This window comes from Chelonoidis abingdonii, chromosome 1 (assembly GCF_003597395.2).
Source record: "Chelonoidis abingdonii isolate Lonesome George chromosome 1, CheloAbing_2.0, whole genome shotgun sequence".
In the NCBI taxonomy this organism is placed as follows: Eukaryota; Metazoa; Chordata; order Testudines; family Testudinidae; genus Chelonoidis; species Chelonoidis abingdonii.
This window is the reverse complement of record NC_133769.1, coordinates 162,812,755-162,834,454: the sequence shown is the minus strand read 5'-3', so window position 1 is coordinate 162,834,454 and position 21,700 is coordinate 162,812,755. Positions and strand designations below refer to the sequence as shown.

Below are 21,700 nucleotides of genomic sequence, written 5' to 3'. Positions count from 1 at the left end.
ATGCTTGGAATTTTTCCTCTGTTTCCCAGTCTGTCATCTAGCACAGAGTTTCCCAAACTTTTGAAAGCTGAGCCCTCCTCAGAAACCAATTGCAACCGCCCTTCAACACCACCATTTTAGGCTTACCCATTTTGATTTAGACCTCATCTATACCCTCTGGCTAGTCCTTTGTGCCCACCCATTCTGCGTGAGTTGTGCTTCACCCTTTGGGAAATGCAGTTCTAGTAGGTGCCATGGGGAATGATCACATGTCTGTCCTCCTCCAGCAGCTTCTGAATTTTATTTGTTACCACAGCATCAACTAAACCTGAGCTGCCAGAGACTTACCCACGCTAGGGGTCCATTTGTTTAGTATACAAATGTCAAATGCTTATAGCTTTGAAGTTTTAAAAACTATTTTAGTTATATAAAATTTTTAAAAAATTGAAGTTTTTTATTAGTGGGAAAACAAGGTTTTCCTTTCAATGTTGTCTCAGAAATCTCACACACAATTTTAAATTAATATCACTTTTGAGATGAGATCAATCCTGTGAGTTATCAGCCCAACCATGACTAATATAACTGGTGCAATCCTAAAATGTGGCATGTCTGGCCTGTATAATTGTGCTCATTCCTTCTTTCACACTCCTGTCTGTGAAGAGGTTTCCATTATTTTGAGTCCAGTTGTTCCAAGGGCTCTGTTCTCTGTGCACAACGTTGGTGATATTTTTCCAGTGGATTGGAAATCTGTTTGGTTCCTTATCTTTACCCCAGCTGTTTCTGGTTGCCAGGGCTTTCTGTGTATACAGTATGGCTGATAAGTTTTTTCCATTGGACTGGAAATCAATTTCTCATTTGTTTGATATGCCCTGTTCTTGTCAGTTTGGCTTCTTCAGAGTTCATTGCTTTGGCTTGTATTATTTTGGGTTTCTTATTCTGCTGTTAGGAGTTAATGGGATTTGAGCTGAGGCATTGTTTGACAGGAGAGCAATTAGATTTTGAATGTCTTCCCAGTTGTCTAGCTTGTAGATGAGGGATTAGGGTTTTTATTCTTTTTTTTTTTTAATTTATTTAATTTTGTGCAGCAAACCGTATAGGAAACCTTATAGTGTAATGGGTCTGATTCCGCATTGTCCAGCACAGTCTGTTGTCATTTCCATTGGTGCAAAGTGTTGCAAATGCTATCAAGTCTGAGTGGTAGCATTTTATATTCACTTTCCACTGGTGTGAATGACCACATAAAGTACAGGGTACCAGAGAATCAGGCATGCTGTCTCCAACTTGAACAAGGACATTTGAGGTGATGGGTTTACGCTAGATTTTGGTTATACAATAACTTTTTCATGTAATCTGTTCAGGCCAAAATATGCATGCAATTGCATTCGACATAATAGAGGCTTAAAAACTGAGGAGCTAGAATGAGGCATTAGGCTAGCAAACTAACTTTTCACTTGTAGAATCTTTATTTCAAAGCCTGATCCAGGATGTTAGTAAAATGAGTTTGATGTCCACATAGGGGGCATGTACCTATGAGTTATTATCACTACATGATCCAGCACAGGACATGCCCAGGACTGGAAGAGCAGGGACTTCTACAAGTGAATATGGGCAGAACTGCCTGGAGGATGTTTGCACGCATCTGCTTCTACGGTGACTAACTTTGTAGCAGTTTTAACAGTAGCTCCTTTTCACAGGCATCAACTCTGTATGAGCATTAACAAAAAATAAAGCTGTGGCAAAAAAGGGCTGTAGCTGAGTTGAAGAGAAATGTGGTTTGAATCCTAACACAGAAAGTGACAGCTGCTTCATGCTCTATCAAGCCCTCAAATTAATAATGACACTCAATTTTTCAACACAGTAGCATTACTTGTAACACCAAGTGTTCCAAAGAGCTCAGAGAGACTGGAAGTAAAAATATTTCTCTCCGGTTTTATAGCTGTTTACTTTGTCCCTTTGACTTTACTTTGTGTCTTCATCAGTTTCATATTTCGCTATACAGTCAATAAGTCTTCCAGGGTTTGTATGGGTCTATTCACACAGCAGTGGGGGAGAAACACTTTTACATGTGATTATACAAACCCAGTAAATTTATTAGAGATTTGGGGGCAGAAACAGTACCTACAACTACATCTCTCTCTCTTATATGAATACATTTATTAAAGGGACACTGTAAATGTAAAATGCTGGTTAGCGGTGATTAATTAAGGATGATATAGACCATTTGAGGATGAGGATTCCTAACTAGCATAAGTAGTATGAGGTTTTATGCACCTACAAATTTTAGGTAGGTTTTTTTTTTCTTCTGGGAGATGTTAAAATAATGTGTCTGACTCCCTGTACTGTCTGGCACCCGGTTGTTCAAAATGAGTGTTTATACCAAACTGTGTAAAGCTTGTGCGCTCTCTCTATGAGGACGGTAAATCAACAGTACGAAAGGCTAGAAGCGGGTTAGGGTTAGATGTTAAAGCTGTCAGAGCTAACATGATAAATGTAAAGCTCACCCAGAGCCTGGGCTCTGATGGCATTTATGTGGAACTCTACCCAGAGTAAACACTGAAAATGTCAGTGCGTAGGCTGTAAACACTCCCCGACGTCCTGACTCCTTGTAATGTATTCCAGTGCAGAAAAATTCTTACCATACTGAGTAATCACTTTACAGAATTGGTTGGCTAAATAGGCATCTCTGTGAACATGGTCTTGATCTTCTGGTCCACCCTGTAATTACAACTGGAAAAGCATATTTTGTAATCAGAACATATCACAGGAAGAGAAGTGCATGTGTTTATGTAAACCTTATTTTAGTCTCCTGGTTGGGTGTAACTAGGGCATTCAACTTTGAATTCGAGACCCCAGAAGTGCAAATGGGATGGTGGTATAAAGGTGATTTTTAAAATTTTTTTTTTTTTTTTTTTTAAATTTTGGGTCACTTGTCTGCGTATCACAACTGGAAGTTTTGAATGGGACAGATACAGGACTAGACTACTAGCTGGCTGAAAGCATTCTCAGGGGGAGGGCATGGAGGAGGGGAGGTAGAGAATAGATTGAGCTTCCAAGGGCACCAGCCTCTCTTAAAAGGAACAACCTCCCTCCCCTGCTATCACATCTGAAACCTCAAAAGCTCATTCCTGCCTGGTAGCAGAGAGGATATACCTACCTCCTAGAACGGGAATGGACCTTGAAAGGTCATTGAGTCCACCCTCTGCCTTCACTAGCAGGACCAAGTACTGATTTTTGCCCCAAATTGCTAAGTAGCTCTCTCAAGAATTGAACTCACAACCCTGGGTTTAGCAAGCCAATGTGCAAACCACTGAGCTAGCAGAGGGTGAAGGCAAGAGCAAGTAGCCCAGCAGCTAAAGAATGAAACTCTGCAGTTGAGCAGCACTGCGGCTCCATTGAGACAACAGGACAGTGGATCTGGGAGCAGGAGAAAGCATCTCCTCACAGCTCTGTGTTAATGGGGGATGAGGGTAGGACAGGTACCAGTGCCCGACCCAGGATTACGGGGTGGGAGCATATCCCCTTCATACAGAGACATATGGTAGGGAAGGAAGGTATTTTTTGTTAGGGGCAATATTTTTTTTTTTCAAATTAAAAATAAGTCAATGAAATATGTTTTTACAAGTAGTCTCCTGCAGCCCTTACACAGCAAACATTGTAGCATCCTGCAAGAGTATGGCCAGCTGAGAACCAACTGGACTAGAAAAGCACCCTGACTACATTGTCCAGATTGAGTGATGTATACAATGCAAACAGCTGGCCTAGAGTAAATAGTGACAAGTAAAGCAATAACATAGTATTCCCTCTATTCTGATCCCCTCAGGTGGGTCTTGGAGGGCTGGTAATGCATTTAAGAAAGATTTTTAACCTGACAGCGACCATGTTATTGAAGGAGTAAGTGATGCTATTGAAGGGGGCTGATTGTCATCAACTGAGGCTTTCTACCTGGAAAAGTACTGGTGAAAGTACAGTGAGATGGGACTGGTTGAAAGACCAGCTCTGGGCTGTCTCATAATGGTAAATACTGTGCTGTTAGGTTGGTGGGAGTGGAAGAGAAGTGTGGATTAATGTTTGGTTATTGGTTGAGCCACAACAGAGGATCAAACGTTAAAATGTCTTTTTGTTTTTTTTGTTTTTTTTATTTACTGTGGGCAGATGATGGGGCCCATCCATTTCCTTAACCTGTTCCTCTCCATTTCCTTATCAGCCAAGGAGACTGTCCCTGAGAATGACCTGCATGGGAGACTCTTTATTAACAGAGTTTTCAAAATCAGCGCAGATAAGATGTTTGAAATGATTTTCACCAATTCCCATTTCATGCAGAGATTTCTCAACACCAGGAATATAGTAGGTAATATAGTTTCCTCTTTCAGTTCATGTAAAGATTTATGCTAGAAAAAATTACATTCTCAATCTTGGTGAGAGAAGTGTTAATGTAGTCAGATTCTGCCCACAAAGGGGAAATTAAACCTGCTTTTAAAGATAAGGTTCTGCTTTGGAAATGACTACGTAAACCTGGCCCTTTCCTTCTCCCTGTGTGTTAAGACTCAAAGCTCTGACTTGAGGTAATAAGTGTTTACACTTTTACTTTTTTTTTGCCAAGTCCAGCTCTAGGACAATGAGCTGGAAGTCTCTTCTACCTAGTACATCAGCATCAGAATTGCTAGCTATGCCCCAGTGACAGGACTAATCAGTTACATCTATACTGCCTCACTGACGACAACAGCTGGCACAAGTGGAACTGAGGGAGGAATGTGAAGGTAATAGGGTTGGCAGCAGTAATAATGACAGGATCTTTTTTTACAAAATCTTTCTTATTCAAAATGAAAGAAAATGTAACTGAACTACCAAGGTGCGTACAAGATTAGATTGATTAACCTCATGGATTTTATCGCTGTAATCTGTGTCCTCATCCCACACCCTCTTTATTGTTTTAACCCCACTCATTATGTCCTAGATAATATCAAATCTTAATTTCTTCAGAGCAAGGACCATATCTTCCTATCTGTGCTGCATTTTTGGTGCTGTAAAATAATAATACTTTTACAAGAGTCAGAAAGAAATGAGCTTGACCTTTAGATATGAGGGTGAGTGTGCAGGACTGTCAGGAAAAGCAATTTTTATTTATAAAATGAGTGTACTTGCTCTGGTGTTATTGAGACAATGAACACAGAAGCAAAACCCTATTTACATTCACTTTTTAGAGTAGAACCTTCACAGTACACATTAATGTTACAACATTAAATAATTTAATATGTGATTGATTTTAAAGTCTCTGCTTTATTGATTAGGGTATTGGCTCAATAGTTTTTGTTTTTGTTTAGTTTTTTTTAAATCATGTTATATTCAAGTAATAGTAAAGTCCATGCAATTTGCACATAGAATAAATCATTGCACCCTCCTAAATAACACTCACAGGCTTTAATTTTCTGGGCAAGTAAATTTTATTTATTGAGATCACAGAAACAGAAGATAAAGTCCAAAAGAAAATAATAATTGTTCAGTGTCAGATTTTAAGGCAAATCAGCAAGACCTATCTCTTTCACTAATGCTAATAAACCTTATAACTTCCATCCTAGGCAGATGGAACACAGTGTAGCTTTTCATTTAAAGCCTTTCTTTAATTTTTTCCCATGGTCTATTCTGCTCTTCTAGCATCTAGCAGACATAAGAGTCCAATACTGGCCAATGCTTCTCTCACTTTTTGCTATTCTTGTAAATTACCAACCATTTGGATTGGTTCCAGGCTGGCCTTTCCACTCAAAAACTCCTATGTCCAAAAGCAAGAAGGGATTTGCAAGGGGAAAGTGACAAGGCCGTGTGTATGGAGGTATTCCCTCCTCCTCCTCCAACACACTTCTGAATTCTGACCTCTAAATGCTCAGGCCCCGTTCTCCATTTCCTTACCTCTGTGTCCTTGTTTACACCTATTCAGAGTTGGTGTGAAATGGTCTCTAATCAGAGTGATGGTGTTTTGCTGTCACTGACATTTCACAGCTGCGAATGATGACACGAGGTGTGCAAGGCAAGGGAGAATCAGGCTCTCTGGCATCCCTCAGTGAGTAACATGAGCTGATTCTACAGTGTGTTAAATAGTAAACATACAGGAACTCATGAAGGAGAGGAGCAGACCTTTCACCTGTTCACTGTGAAACCACTTTCAACCAAGTTAAAGATTGAGATCGCTCCCTGTACATTGTTGGACATAAATAATTATACATTTTGTGACTAGATGCTGTATCGACTCCTTGGAATATGGACGGCAGTGGCAATCAGTTGAGGACCCTCACCTACACTATAATGATTAACAATCCTCTCATTGGGAAGTACACAACTGCAACAGAAAAGCAGGTACTGTGTGCATTCACAATGTGTGCCAAAATAAGAGAAACCCTCACTTAAGTATCTGCTACAGTGATGACCACATTGCAGAGTTTAGGAGTTTGAATGTGGCTGAGCAGTTAAATGTGTCATTTGTGATGATGGTCAGCTGCCCTCCTTATAAACATTTATGTAGTATCTTTCATCTTCACAGAGGTTTGTAAACCTCACTTCTTCCCCACAGTCCTCGAGGGAGTAAGTGTGAGCCTTATTTTATAGACGAGGAAACTAAGACACAGTAAAGTGAAATGACTATTCAAAGGTCACACAGTGAGTTAGAGGCAGAGCCAGAACTAGAACTCAGGAGTTCCTGGTCCCCAGTCCAATGCTGAGAGTTCTAGACCAGTGGTTCTCCTCCTCTTTCATGCCAAAACCATTCTGTCCTGCTGGAAGCTAACTAGGAGCCTTCTCCCATTTGGCGGTGTGGGAAGGGCAGTGGTTGCCAACCCCCGACTCCTATCTGTGACCACCATGAGTTCTCTACCTGTCTCATTTTCTCAGACTATTTCAGATTCTTTTCCTACTGCCAGTAGCTTTTAGGTGGTAGTTTTGCTGGCATGATGAACCCAAAGACTGAAGGAAAGAGAACTGAGACTGTGTGTTTAAAATGTCTTTTTTTCCCCTTCTATTTTTCATGGGTAGATCCTGAATAAACTGAGCCAGAAAGGTCAGTCTTATCGGGTAGATGCAGAGGTGCTGACACATGATGTCCCATACCATGATTACTTCTACACTGTGAACAGATACTCCATCACCCGCACATCCAATCAGAAATGCAGATTACGGTGAGCCAGAGTGTTGTGTAGCAGGTGGGGCGGGAGAGCCATGTTGTATGCACTGAGGTATGTTTACTAAAAGAGGTGCCTATAGCATGGGAAAGTTGAATTTCTTTGCACAAATTTCTTCTCTTGAAGTGTGGTTCCATTGTGGAAAATATGTAAAAATGGCCCCTTCTTATTCATTGTATGTGTTTCCTGCAAGTTTTAGTCAGCTCTGGTGGCTTTTAATGACAAAAACAAGGTTTTACTCTTGTGCCCTGCACAGCCAACATAGCTTCAAGAGAATGAGCTGGGTTGTACTCCTCCTTGGGAATTCTACATAAAATTGTTTACCAAGTACCAACAAATTACACCTGTGCATGCTTCTGCACAGTTGTCATTGCCAAAGGCATAACTTGAAGCTATTAAATTGCCCAGGTGTAAGTGAAAGTGGAATTTGGCCTGTACCACCTCTACTAGTGGTGCTGGTGCTCAAGAGAAGGAGAACCCAGCTTGAATCTCAGATCCCAAGCTTACTTTGCAGACTTAGGAGGGTTCGTGTTCATTATCGCTCAGTGATTTTCATATTAAATGTGCTCAGTTTACAAGATGATTTTCATGACTCCCAATACCATTTTTACGGTCACTTTTTGGAGCTGAGCACACTGTGTAAGAGAATAGGTCTAGTAGCAGTTAATGCTCAACCCTGCTGTGTGGGAAACCTTGGGTTGATTTTAGGCTGGGATCTCTGGCACTGGGAGTACAAAGGGAAAGGGGTGAACTCTGTGCCTGGGGGAAACCAAATGCCTTGAGCAACTCTTCTAGCTGATGTAAGGGCTTGTCGTCATGTACAGCGCTACAGCAGCGCAACTGCACCACTTTAGTGAAGACACTAGTACACCAACAGGAGAGCTTCGTCTGTTAGCATAGTTAATTCACCACCCTGAGACGTCGTAGCTATGTCTGGGAGAAGCTTGCCCATCAACATATGCTGCTTATACAAGGGGTTAGGTATAACTACATCACTCAGAGGAGTGGATTTTTCCCACTCCTGAGCAATACAATTATATTGATATAGGTTTGTAGTGTAAACCTGGCCTATGAAGCAGCATTGACTGGCTCTGAAGGGAGATTCCCCTGATCCTTTTTATACAGATATATGGTGATCATAACATCTCAAGGGAGAGGGATATACAAGCAATGCATGTAGAGTGTATGTGTTGGACGATAGCAAATACAGCATATAACACCATTTGTAACACTGAGCTATAACTAGAGCTGGTAGAAAGATTTCTGATAAAGTTTCTTCTGTTGGAAAATTCTGTTTCATCAAACTAGAAACTTCCCAAGGGAAAATGTTAATTTCAACAAAAGTCTGTTTAAAACAATTGGGAGAGAAAAAAGCACTTTGATAAGGTCAAAACCATTCCATTTTGACATTTTCAGAAAGGAACATTTTAACTTTTTTTGTTTTGAATTTATTTTAAATTATATATATAAAAAAAAGTCTAAGTTGAAATGAAACATTACAAATTACCTAAAAAGAATTTTTTTTTCAAAATTTATTTTGTGGGATATAGACATTCTTTTTCATTCCGATTGGGAACTAAAGCAAATTTTGAAATTGTGGAATGTCCTGTGAAATGGAAATTCCCACAGAGCTCTAGCTGCAAGGCAGTTTATAGTTTTTCTTTACCCATGTCTAATCCCTACCTTTTCAATGTGAGTGCTGCCAGCTGACAATGTCTTGCCTATTTATAATAGTGATTGTTCTGGATTATGGACAGCCACTAACTTTATCATTTATCACTCACTTTACCATTCCATTCTGTGCTGTTGCAGGCTTTCCACAGATGTGAAATACAAAAAGCAGCCATGGGGCCTCATCAAGTCTCTAATTGAGAAGAACACCTGGAGTGGGATAGAGGAGAATTTCAAACAACTTGGTTAGGATTTGCTTTTTTTTAGTAACAGGGTGAAATCTTTTTTTGTGGATGGACCTGGTAAATTTTAGTGGTCATGAAACTGAATCTACTAGAAATAAATGTACAATGTGTGAGATTCTCTTTGTGTCTCCTTCAAGCCAGAGGATCCCGTAGGTCCATATACTGCTAACTCTGAGGTGCCACTGTATTGTGCTTTCAGTATGTTATCAAAGGGCTCCTACAAAAAATTTCCTCTTAGCAATCAATAGTCTTGTGTCCAGGGGATCGGGGTCAGCTCCCAAGGAGATATGAGGATATAAAAAACAACAACAATCCATTAATTTGATTTCCCATTTAAATCAAGGTGCCTCCTTGGTTGTAGCTATGAGAGAAAGCAACAGTGCTCAGCAAATACATTAAGCTGTACTGTGCTGGAAAAGTATATATTTCATACCTGTAAAGTATCGAGTGTAATGTCAGTACAAGTCAATGGTACAGTTTAAGGAATCTCTTGTGTATCATATATATTTTCTAGAAGACAACAGCCTCTATTGATTTGTATGCCTTGCCCAGTATTGTCTGTCATAGCAAGATAACGTGAACTTTCCATTTGAAAAGCAAAGGGAAAAATAAATACTTATTTTCAACTGTAGAATCAGACCTGCTAATGGAAGAATATGCAATAAACCAGCCTATAGAAGATCCTGGGAAACTTATTGCCCTAAGAAGAAGACGACGGAATTTACATCGGAATGTGGCAGAGCTGCTTCCTAAGCGTTCTTCACAGCACTCTTCTGGGGACATTGGGTTAGAGTCCCAGGGCAACATAGTTGGTGAGTATAGTAGCATCTTTTCTAATTCAGCTTCTTTTCCTAACGTGTGTTGGAGAGGGTGTTTGATTAGTAAGACAGAACAAATGTGATGCCACTATGTGTATTTGTTAGACCCAGTTGGGTAAAGAGATCTGGATTAATAGTTAATGTTTATTTTATATTACTAAAGCTTGGATATACAGGATCTGGAGCATGTCTGATCCTCTTTGCAGTGACAAGCATCTGCTGAACTCAGGTGCAATCTATAATCTATTCTGCTCCAAAGTAACTGTAAACCCAGCACAAAGCTTGCAGAGGAAAAGCAATGCAACCTGATTTTAAGAACTTGCACAAAATCCCAAAGCATTTAATTTTTGGACTTTAACTACACAGGTAACTGAATGCAGTCCTTGAAACGGTTACTATTTTACAGTTGCGCCCTGGACTCATCTTCCTAAATCTTCTTGTTGTTTTGTATTTTTAATTAAACTGACATCTTTTTCAATCTCCTGGCTGCTTCGGTAGTTTCTGGGGCACCAAAGCTGATCTAGCACTGTTGCCCCTTCCTGCCACTAGACGTGACAGATTGACTTGTAATCAGTCATGGCGTACAGTAACTACTTTGAAAGAGAAGAGGAACATTTGTGCACTAAAGAGTGCCAGAGAACTCTGACTTGTGTGAAACAACTTAAATTGTAACCACTGAACTGAGAACACAGACTTCAAACCAGGAAAAAAGTCCTTGAGAATACCAGAGTAAATTTGGGTTAGTAGCATATGTAACTGTTTTAATTCCCACATTCCTAATCTGCCACCACTGCTCCAGCTTTCCAGGCGAGTGCTTTTGTCTCTGTGCATGTTGCAGCCTTAATGTATGTCCCTTTATCAGGCCAGGAAATCTCAATGTTAGGAACTATTGTAGAAGATCAGATAAGTTATACAACCAATCGGTGGTGGTGGGTAACATTCTTTCAGTTTGAGAGGAAATGTACACTTCATCCTGCCCTATGCCAATATCCAGGGCTGGCTCCAAGTTTTTTGCTGCCCCAAGCAAAAATTTTTTTCCCATGCCCCCCCCCCCGGCCCCACCTTAACTCCGCCCCTTCCCCAGCCATTCCAACCTCTTCCCCAAATCCCTGGCCTCGCCTCCTCCTCTGGGCGCACCCGCATTTCCCCTCCTACCATTCCCTCCCTCCCAGGCAATCCTGGGAGGGAGGGGGGAGAAGCGGAGCAGCAGCACGCTTGGGGGAGCAGGCGGCAGCGGAGCAGAGCTGAGCTGGGGGGGAGCGGTTCCTCTGTCCCCTGCCCCCAGGGTTACTTCCTGCGGCCCTCCCTGTGCCCCCCACCGCCGCAGCTCACCTCTGCTCCGCCTGCTCCCCTGAGCATGCCACCACCACTTTGCTTCTCCCCGCTCCCTCCCAGGCTTGCCGCAAAACAGCTGCTTCGCACAGCAAGCCTGGGAGGGAAGCGGGAGAATCAGAGCGGTGGCATGCTCAGGGGAGCAGGCGGCCGTGGAGCGGAGGTGAGCTGGGGGGAAGCGGTTCCTCTGTGCCCCTCCCCCCAGGGTTACTTCCTGCAGCCCTCCTCACGCTCCCCACCGCCGCAGCTTACCTCTGCTCAGGGCTGGCTCCTGGCTTTTTGCACCCTAAGCAAAAAAAAAAAAAAGAGTCAGAGTGCTGGTGCCTAGAACCGGCCCTGCCAATATCAGATTCCCAAAGGTGCCCAACGGGGAGCAATTTTGCACTCAGTTGAATTTAAAGTGTTTTCTGCAGGATGATAATTACTGAAACCAGGTTGATTTTTGGTGCAATAGACAAAAAAAGAAACTGGAATGGTTACTAGTATGCAGCACTGGCAATGTGATCAGGAAGGCATGTGGAAGTGATAGGATGACCAGACAGCAGGTGTGAAAAATCGGGATGGGGGTGAGGGGTAATAGGAGCCTATCTAAGAAAAAGACCCAAAAATCGGGACTGTCTCTATAAAATCAGGACATCTGGTCACCCTAGGAAGTGAGTACCCACTGACAGCTGCTTTGTCTAAGGCTATGGGTACGTCTAGACTATGGGTAGCAATCGATTTCTTGGGGATCAATATATCGCGTCTCATCTAGACGTGATATATTGATCCCCGAACGCGCTCCCGTCGACACCGGAACTCCAGCAGCGCAAACGGCGGTAGCGGAGTCGACAGGGGGAGCTGCGGACGTCGATCCCATGCCGTGAGGATGAGAGGTAAATTGATCTAAGATACTTCGACCTCAGCTACGTTATTCACGTAGCTGAAGTTGCGTATCTGAGATCGATTTCTCCCCCCCCCCCAGTGTAGACCAGCCCTGTGTCTACACAGCAGAGCTGCAGCTGTCCTGCTGTACAGTAGACACTTGCTACAGTTACAAAAGGGGTTTTTCTGTCGTTCTAGTCAATCCACCAACTCAAGATGCAGTAGTTAGGTCGATGGAAAAATTCTTGTGCCCACCTAGCTGTGTCTGCACCAAGGTTTAGTGTAGCTTAACTATGTTTCTGAGGTGCATGAATTTTTCACACTCCTGAGCAACATAGCTAGGTCAATCTACGTTTTAAGCGTAGAACAGGCGTAACTCAGGAACATACTTCACAGCACTGCTTTGCATTAGCATAAGAGATGGACATGTAAACTTGATACTCCAGCTGATTCCTCCATTGGGATGGATAGAGAAATAGTTTCTGTTATGTGCATAAATGGGCATCCCAAATCGCACACAGCTGGTGCGTCTGTCCATTGGGGCTGCCATCTAATCCACCACTTACTGTGCATTGTAGACTCCTATTTAGGAGAATTAATGTTGAGCATTTCTAACCTGATCTTTTCCATGCCCAGCAGGAAGGAAAAGGGATGTTGCAAGGAAAACCACAGCCATCATTGTGGTAATGAGCATCTTGTAAGTACTCACTGCTGTTAAACCACTATTTGACTGATGTCTGAGAGCTAATCTGATTTACACCTATGTGGAAGCAGGAAAAGACTATTCATGCAGTCCAGTGCTTCTCAAGCATGTGGTATATGGGCCACTAGTAGAGTCATCTTTAGTGGTCTTCAGAGTAAAACCCTTTGTTGCTCATCATCCTTAGATTGTAAGGGGACTCTCTCCAGGGCCACCCAGAGGATTCAGGGGACCTGGGGCAAAGCAGGGGAGCTGCAGCGCTTGTACTCAACCAGTGGTGGTCCGGGTCTTGGTGGCATTTTGGTGGCAGGGGGCCCTTCAGTGCTGCTGAAGACACGGAGTGACTGAAGGGCCCCTCTGCCGTCAAAATGCCGCCAAAGACCCAAACCGCTGCTGGGCCAGGGCTCGCGGGGCCCCAGGCCTGGGGCAAATTGCGTCTTCCTCCCCACCCCCCCAGACGCCCCTGACTCTCTCTTTCTTTGTGTTTACATGGGTTGAACTAGTCTGCTGCTGCTGCTATTCATGATTGTTCATACACTGCATTTTCTAGTATTCATCCACTCTAGTTTTAAAAATGTCAAAGGATAAGACTTCCACCACTTCCTTTGAAAGACTGTTTCACAGCCTAATAAATCCCTCTCAGATGCTCTTGTTACCTTAAATTCCTGCATGTTGCTCTCTCAGGTCCTTTCCTGAGGGTTTGTTCAGAGAGGATAGAACATTATTTATTCTGGCCAGCATGGCCCTAGTAATGCTGCAGAAGCAAAATGATAGCAATGATTAAACCAGTCTGATTTTCTTTATACAGTTTGCTGCTCTTGGTTTTGCTGAATGTGACTCTCTTCCTTAAACTATCAAAGATAGAGCGTGCAGCTCAGTCATTTTACCGGGTCCACCTTCAGGATGAGAAGTCTTTAAAGTGAGTGAATTTCTGACTGAATTCTTCCTCGTCTTCATCCAGATATAAGAACCTGATAACTTGGACTGTACTCATAATCAGCAAATTTCAGGACGCAAATCTTTAAATATTTTTGTGACCTGTAGCCATTGACACTGCTGTCCAGCAAATGGCTTCACATTGCACCACTGGCTTTCTCCCTCTCCAAGACATTTTAGGATTAGCCTGCCCCGTTCTCCACAGTCTACTCTGCTGTATTTCTCCATCTTGTCTCATGGAGATCTACACAGAATTACAGCCGCCTCCTTTCTGCTGATCCCTGTAAGGTACAAATGTCTCAAAGTTCATGTCCTGCTCACTTTTTAAAAGAATGACGTGCCCAGTTTTGGAGTGTGATGTAATTGAACACTTAGCAGTTCTGCTGTGCTTTACATCTTCAAACACTGTTCACATGTTATCCAATTAAATGCATTACATTGTTTGCAAACGGACTTGATATTCTCAAGAACCAGATTTGTGGATCTGACTTGGAGGAGACAATTTGGGAACTGATATCTCTGAATTTAAAGGATGTTATTGGGAGGGCTGGTATGTTCATAACTTTATGATGCCTTTGGCTACCCCTCTTCCACTTGTGTAATGCAGACCTTGACCCCTGTCTTGCTTCACCTCTGTTGGACATAGCATTGAAAGACAGTTTCAAAATCTAACTTAATCTTTAGCAGGGACAGAGAATGACAATCCTTCTAAATTTGTGCTAGGACAGACCTTTGCAATATAAGATTGGCAGAAGAACTAGATCACTTCAGCTTTCCTTCAGAAGGAGGAATTTACTCCTGTTTAGAAGCTTGAGGAATTCAGTTTAATTACATGTATGTTCCCTCGTAGTGTCCAGTGTATACAAATGCACTAGGGCAACATCTCTAAGAAAGTGGTAACATAGTTTCAAATGTAACTGTACACAGTCTTAATGCGGTCCTGGCTTGGAAAGTGCTAATGAGTGCAGGTAGAGATCAGTGCTTGCTGGGTATGGATGTACAGAAATTTATTCCATGGTATTGATGTTTCTCATCATGTTCCCTTTTCAGCTTAGCCCCTGACATGGTGTCCAGAGAGGATATCCCTCAGCATGACAGTGAACAGGTTCAGCAGGTGAAGGGAGTGCTGCAAGACTCTATTGCAATGCTTGAACAGGTAGGCTTCCTCCCCACACATGCTTTTGTTGCTTTTGAGGTAGCAGTGAGGAAACAAAGCATAGAGGTCATTTTTCAAAAGTTTTAAAATCCCCTTTAAAAAGTGTCTTGCTCTGTGAAATAAATGAGCCGGTCTGTGGCTGGCTGTCTTCGGGAAGAATAAAGCTGCAGCAGGATGTGTAAAGAAAGTGGCAACGTTTTCAGACCTTGCCCCTTTTCTTTTGCCAGGCTTCATTTGTCTTTCTATACAAATTGCCTGTTTCCTGAGCACTCTGTATTTCTGTTTGCCTAGAGCACTGGCCAACCAGAAGAAGAAACAGGAAAAAAAATTGATTTGATATATTCATTGCACTTCGAAGAATCATAAAAATTAGAAGCAGAGCACACCTATTAAATAATTTAGACCTCCTTCCTGCCAGTGCTGGATTCTTCCCTAGAGAACGTGCCCCATTGATTTGCTTAGTTCAGCTTCCTATGACCAGGCTTCAACACTATTCTTAGGAGATTGTTCCACAGCCTGGTAGATCTAACAAATGGCAAATTTTCATTGTCTAAATTTTCCTTACAATTTTTTTCCTCCCATAATGTATAGTTCTGCTCCCTTGGATCACCCTGTGCTAAGGCAGAAATCGTATCTGCCAGCATAGATAACTCCGGGAGTCCAGGAGCTTGAGGCATATCATACTAAAATGCTTAAAAAGGGAACGTAGGCAGGTAGATTTGAATTTGCTTCTATCCTAGTATGGCCTAGCAATAAAGTCCTGGCAGGAAGCATCATACAGCCATTGGATTTCAAGTTGATTCCAAATGAAAGCTGTTTGTAAGAAGAGTGGACTTGGATACACAGTGGAAAATTTCATGTTGTGAGGGGTCATCTGCCTACCTCAAGATAATTGGATTCAGATTGTATTGGCTGCCTTTCCGAGAGCAATCAATGCAGGAATGGAGACAAACAAGAAGTCTTCTCAGGCTGAAACTCAGCCTGTTTTGCTCAGTGAAGCAGGGCCACCCAGAGGATTCAGGGGGCCTGGGGCAAAGCGGGGTAGCTGCAGTGCTTGTACTCACCCGGCATCGGTCCGGGTCTTCGGTGGCATTTCTGCGGCGGGGGCCCGTTCACTCACTCCGTGTCTTTGGCAGCACTGAAGGGCCCCCTGCCGCCAAAGACCGCCACCGGGCCCAGGCTCATGGGGCCCCTGTGGGACCCAGGGCCTGGGACCAATTGCCCCACTTGTCCCCCCCCTCTGGGTGGCCCTGCAGTGAAGTTCTAGGATGCCCTGGGGCCTTTGAACTGCAAATCCTAGTGGAAGAATATTTGGTCCACTTGTTGGTGGGAGACAATCAGGCAGGAAAGGCACCAACAACCTACAAACTGGTTATTTAGGTCGACACTTAAGAACTCCCCTCTTGATATCAATGACATCTTTGTTTCTAACTTTGCTCCCTTGTTTTGGTGAAAGTTGTGATGAGGCAGGTCTGGTGTTATCTGGAGACCACAAACTTCCTTGACTGTTGTCTGTTTCATTTTAAGCTTGAATATAGTACAGAGACTGCATTGGTCTTGCTGGTAGATTATCATAAACGAGGCCGTTGGGAGCTTGTTTGGGAATGGTTTCAAACACTGTTGCAAGCCACAGTGTGGACAGGATCTCAGATACAGTTGTTAAAAAGGCTGCTATAAATCTGAGCTGTAGAAACAGGAGTTGTGTATAAGACCCAGGAGGTAATTGTTCTGCTCTACTCAGTGCTGGTGAAGCCTCAGCTGGAGTACTGTGTCCAATTCTGGGTGCCACACTTTAAGAAAGATGTGGACAAATTGGAAAGAGTCCAGAGGAGAGCAACAAAAATGATAAAAAGTTTAGAACACGTGATCTACTAGGAAAGGTTAAATATGCTTAGTTTTTTTGTTTTTGTTTTGATCTTGAAAAAAGAAACCCAAAGAGGAGACCTTATAACAGTCTTCAAATATGCTATGGGCTGTTATACAGAGGACAGGAATCAATTGTTCTCCATATCCACTGAAGGTTGAGCAAGAAGTAATGCAGCAAGGGAAATTTTGGTTAGATATTGGGGCAAGCTTTCAAACTATAAAGGGTGGTTAAGCTCTGTAGTAGGCTTCCAAGGGAGGTTATGGAATACCCATTATTGGAGGTTTTAAGAACAGATTGGACAAATACCTGTCAGTGATGGTCTAGGTTTACCTGGTCCTACCTCAGAACAGGGAGATAGACTTGATGACCTCTCAAGGTCCCTTCCAGTCCTACGTTTCTGTGATCTCCCCTTTGTGATGGACAAAGATCAAGTGTTCATGCTGATCCTTTTACATCTATCAAATACTTTTGATGTTGATTATGAGGTGGCTTTGGTGCATTTGCGAACCCAGGAAAGTTAAGATAGGATTCCTTTTGTATGGCTCCATTCTCTTATTTTTGAGAGCACTGGGCAATTGCTCAATTTGTCTGAGGATTTTTTTTGTGCAGGGTGCCACAGGCTTTTACTTGGTTATCCCTCTTGCTCTATGTGTATGTAAGATGGCAACAGTTGAAGATGAGCTAGCTTCACCTGCAGTGGCATCAGTGTGCAGATATTTGGCTGTCTCCATTTCAATATTTATATTAAAAACTCTGCATTTTTAGAATATCTGTTAGAGGGTGATTGAGGGAGAGCAGATATTTGTGGGATCATTCCTTTAGTCTTTCCTCCTTTCCAGGCTCCTCCAGTTGCTTAACGCTGTGGTTTTCAAACTTTTCCATACCATGACCCTATATTATAACAGGAAAAAGTTTGGGGACCTGCCCCACTTCCATCTAGCCATAAAAACAAGGAGGGTGCAGACCGCTGGATTAAGAAGCCATGGCTTAGCAAATGAAAGACTGCAAAATTGCCTGATTTGATTTGATTTTTTTTACTTTTTAGCCTATTAACCTTTTAAACTTAATTATTTATAAATCTTAGAAATGGGATAGAAGACTTTGTTTGGGTAGAGAAACTGTGGAGGAGCTCCAAGCTACTCCTGCCTGTCAGCTGCTTAATCAACCTTGCCCCATGCTCCCAAGGAAAGTCACAAGACAATGGTAGTTTTTGGTTTTTCTTGTTCACGGGTATACCCTGCCCATAAATAGCTGCTGATCTGATATTAACCACTTTTTGCACAGTTACAAAAGCATCTCTATCAATGAGTGATGGAAATCTCAGAAAGTAGAAGCGGATTCCCCATACTTTTTTCCTTATCTTTCTGACTCTCACTCTCCTCTTTCCCAGCTTCCTACCATACTGACAGTAGTAAAGTCCAAATAGCTAAAATGGTATTTTTAAACATAGAAAATTAAATATTGAAATATACTGAGTGAGAATTTAACCACATTTTCTATCTTAAAAAAAATAATCCCCCTCCACTTTTTCTCCGGTGCAAGTCATAGTACACTTTAAATTGCTATAATATTGTGCCCTTTCTGCATGCTGGCAGTTTTCTGCCTTCACCCTTGTGCCTCAGAGCACACCGAAGGCAGCATGCCTCTATTACAGGGCACATCTTGTTGTGGTGTTCCTTTCAGTATTTGCCATGTGCAGCAACTATGTTAAAAATGACAATGTGATGGTTTTTCTTGCAGTGTAACCAGTGCTTCTGCAGCATAGTCTAACAGGTAACAGAACTTAGGACAGCTCTGTGACTACATAGAAATGACAGTCTGTACTGAGTATTGTACTTGCCTAGCAGCTGTAATATAAATGATTTAGTGCAAACTACTGTTAATATGAAAGGGTGGGAGGGAATTATTCTGAATATAAAAATAAAACATTTACATCTTATCCTTGCAGCAGTATAATTTATGTTCTTTTGTGGGACTGGGGGTTATATCTCCACAGCTGAAGAGCTCCCTTTCTATGCTTCAGAGAAGCTTTGATCACCTGAACAAGAGCAAGAGTGATGAGACTGAGAGTTAACATTACCAACACCCACAACTCAAGATGTCATGAGAATGAAGATGCTGCATGTCTGTTTGGGGGTGGGAGTTTTGATATTCTGTTGTCTCAGGACTTTTTACTATTTTTTGCTCAGTAGCTGCTGGTGCAGCTAATAAAGACCTCTGGATAAAACAGGACAGGTTCCGAGGTCCTGTAACTCTGAGAATCTCTCCCCACCACTCCCATACATGTGGTTTTCTGATGAACAAGCCAGAGGTGTAAATGAGCGAGAACATTGTACTGTACTCTGTAACTGTGATGTGCAAATTACAGAGAAGAGCAATCTCAGCACAGCGATGATTGTATCTAATGAAATCTGAACTTTTTTATATTAATTTGAAGAATCATTGGCACTAAACTACAGCAGGGGCAGGATGTGGGATGTTCTGTGAAGAAATAACAGCAGGTAGTGGTTTTACATAGCAAGGGTATTCATATGCTCTTTCGTAGATACACATACTCTGTAAAACAAGTCAGCAGTTTGAAATACCCATATTTATTTTTTTAAGACTGTATTTTTTGTTTCACGGTGAAAGAACTCCATGTTTAATCTCTTATTAAATTGTTCTGCATACTGATGGGCTGTGGTAATTCCTCCCACCCTACCCCACTATATCTGTTCAGCTTGCTAAATGAAATTTCAGCACTCCAGAAGAAATTGTTCCTTCAGTCCTTGGTGTGATGCCCAGCAGTGAGGAAACTATCTTGTCTCTGCTATCTCTAGCCTTTTCAAATGGTCTGACATAGTACACATTGGGAAAGGACTAGATTAGAAATAAAAATTGAAGAGGCCCTTATATTGATTGGGAAAGCTGTTAGCAACTTCCAGGGGATGCTCTAGGCATTCTGCTGCCCCAAGCACGGCAGGCAGGTTGCCTTCGGCAGCTTGCCTGCGGAGGGTCCACTGGTCCCGTGGCTTTGGTGGACCTCCCGCAAACCGGCGGACCCTCTGCAGGCAGGCTGCCTTTGGCAGCCTGCCTGCTGCCCTTGTGGCGACCGGCAGAGCGCCCCTCGCGGCTTGCCGCCCCAAGCATGCACTGGGCGGTGCTGGTGCCTGGAGCCGCCCCTGGCAACTTCCTAAAAAACCTAAACCAGGGTTAACCATGGCTGCTGCTACAACATTGCCAACTCTACACTACAGAAACTGGCATGTTTAATCATGCTTGAAAAACATGCTTCTACCCCAGCTTTGTTATGGTTTTCATGTTTTTGTGGACAGCAAAACAACACATTAAATATTTATTTTAACCCTCAGAGGTGGTTTCCTGATGTGACTGTGTCATGGGTTTGGTTTTATGTTCACACAAGCAAGACAAAACTATATTATAACATGGCTGGGTTACAAGTATGTGAAAGATGGCTGTTTTGTAGTGGAGGAAGGACCACGAATTCCCTGACCAGTGTATGCAGGGTGTCACTGTGCTACAAACCCATTTACTGAGCAGTATATATTGTATTTTGGAGTTCCTTTAAAACAGGACTATATCCTGTAAAAACTAGTGTCCTGTTTACACTACAACTATTAACTGTGTCAGGGACCTGGTTATAATTGTCCCTGACCCAGTCTATTTTCCAGTATAGATGGGATGCTGAGTATTTTCTAAGCAGTCTAATACAGTTATGGTTTTGTCTGTGTTGCAAATTAGAGCTGTTCCAACCAAAGGACCACAGTTGTTACCAGGTCCGTGATGCAGTTGTAGTGTGGATGGTGCTGCAGACCTATAGCACCGTGTGGGAATGGAAGTGTGAGTTCAGTGCTTTGCTCTGTATCTACTTGCTGGAGACAATTATAGGGCATTATTTGCCCCGCCTAATGTATTGGCAGGGGGCCAGCCTGCCTTTCCTTGTGTAAGCAGGCGGGTAAAGGCAGCTAGTTTTTAGCGGTTAGAGTGCAAGACAGGTGCTTGTCTACTACTGATTGAAATACTTTAGTTTGAGGTTGGGGTCATAGGGTTTCCCCACCCCCACTACGCTGTCACTATGAACGTCTAATGAAACCCAGAACTTCCCAGGACTGGGTATTGAGCAGGCAGGAGAGTTGTAGTTGCTCCTCCTGTTGCAGCTGCCGGTGAGCTGGATTCTCCGCTAGCCTTTGTCTACACGCTTCTGTTGAACACGTTTGATGTTGCAAGCTGCCCTGGCAAGACGGTACCAGCAGGGACGTGCTCTGTCTTGCTTATCAGCTGCTGTTTTGTTAGGCAGCTCCTTTCCCTTTGCGCCTTTCAAAAGTCACTAGCGGGGCGAGGACACAGCGACGTTAACCCGGAGCAAGCGTGTCTGGCGCCGACCCACCCTCGGAGTTGCACCGGGGGCACGTACCCTGCTTAGTTAAACCGATGCAACGTCTAGGGCGGGTTCTCAGGGCCTGGGGAGGGTGCAGCAGCGCTGGCTCGCAGAGGAGTTCGCGGCTCCTCCCGCAGGACCCGCGCTCGCTGGGCGGGAGCGGAGCGCCCCAGCCCGGCAGGGCAAAGCTACACCAGCGCGTGTGGCGCTGTCTGCGTACGGACAGGGAGGGCGCGCGGCCGGCTCTGTGACGTAGCGTCTGCACAGCGTTCTGTGCCAAGCCGCGCCCCCCACCTGTCGCCACCCTCCTCGCCCTTGAAGCAGGCGGGCCTCTGCCGCGACGTCATGGCTGGCCCCGCCCCTCCCGTGTCGGCATTGGGCCGTCCAGGTTGACGTAGCCATGGGAGGCGAGGCTGTGCGGAAGCGGTAGGGCCCAGGGAGCGGCGGGCGCTGCTGGCGGCCGGGAGGGGGAGCCACGCGCCCTGCTCATGTGAGGCGAGTGACTAGGGTGAGAGCCTGCAGGGGGCGTGGCCAATCACAGCCGCTCTCCCGAGGGCGGGGGAGCCGGGCTGTGCGGAGCGAGCGAGC

The 21,700-nt window shown here is 43.5% G+C and overlaps 1 protein-coding gene across 7 annotated transcripts in view; it reads left to right on the top strand.

The window, feature by feature from the left end:
* The window catches only part of GRAMD1C (GRAM domain containing 1C), an 86,237-nt gene extending 66,832 nt beyond the window's left edge, over positions 1-19,405 (top strand). For 4 of the 7 annotated variants that reach the window (XM_075072151.1, XM_075072160.1, XM_075072144.1 and 1 more), the window contains 9 exons: positions 4,184-4,327; positions 6,209-6,327; positions 7,000-7,142; positions 8,958-9,061; positions 9,694-9,873; positions 12,712-12,772; positions 13,584-13,694; positions 14,762-14,867; positions 18,731-19,405. In XM_075072151.1, the coding sequence (XP_074928252.1) occupies positions 4,184-4,327; positions 6,209-6,327; positions 7,000-7,142; positions 8,958-9,061; positions 9,694-9,873; positions 12,712-12,772; positions 13,584-13,694; positions 14,762-14,867; positions 18,731-18,808 (1,046 nt within the window). In that variant the 3' untranslated portion in view covers positions 18,809-19,405. The remainder of the gene's footprint in view (positions 1-4,183; positions 4,328-6,208; positions 6,328-6,999; positions 7,143-8,957; positions 9,062-9,693; positions 9,874-12,711; positions 12,773-13,583; positions 13,695-14,761; positions 14,868-18,730) is intronic. The other 3 variants (XM_075072163.1, XM_075072156.1, XM_075072147.1) reach the window with 2 other exon arrangements.
* The last annotated feature ends 2,295 nt before the right edge of the window (positions 19,406-21,700 follow it).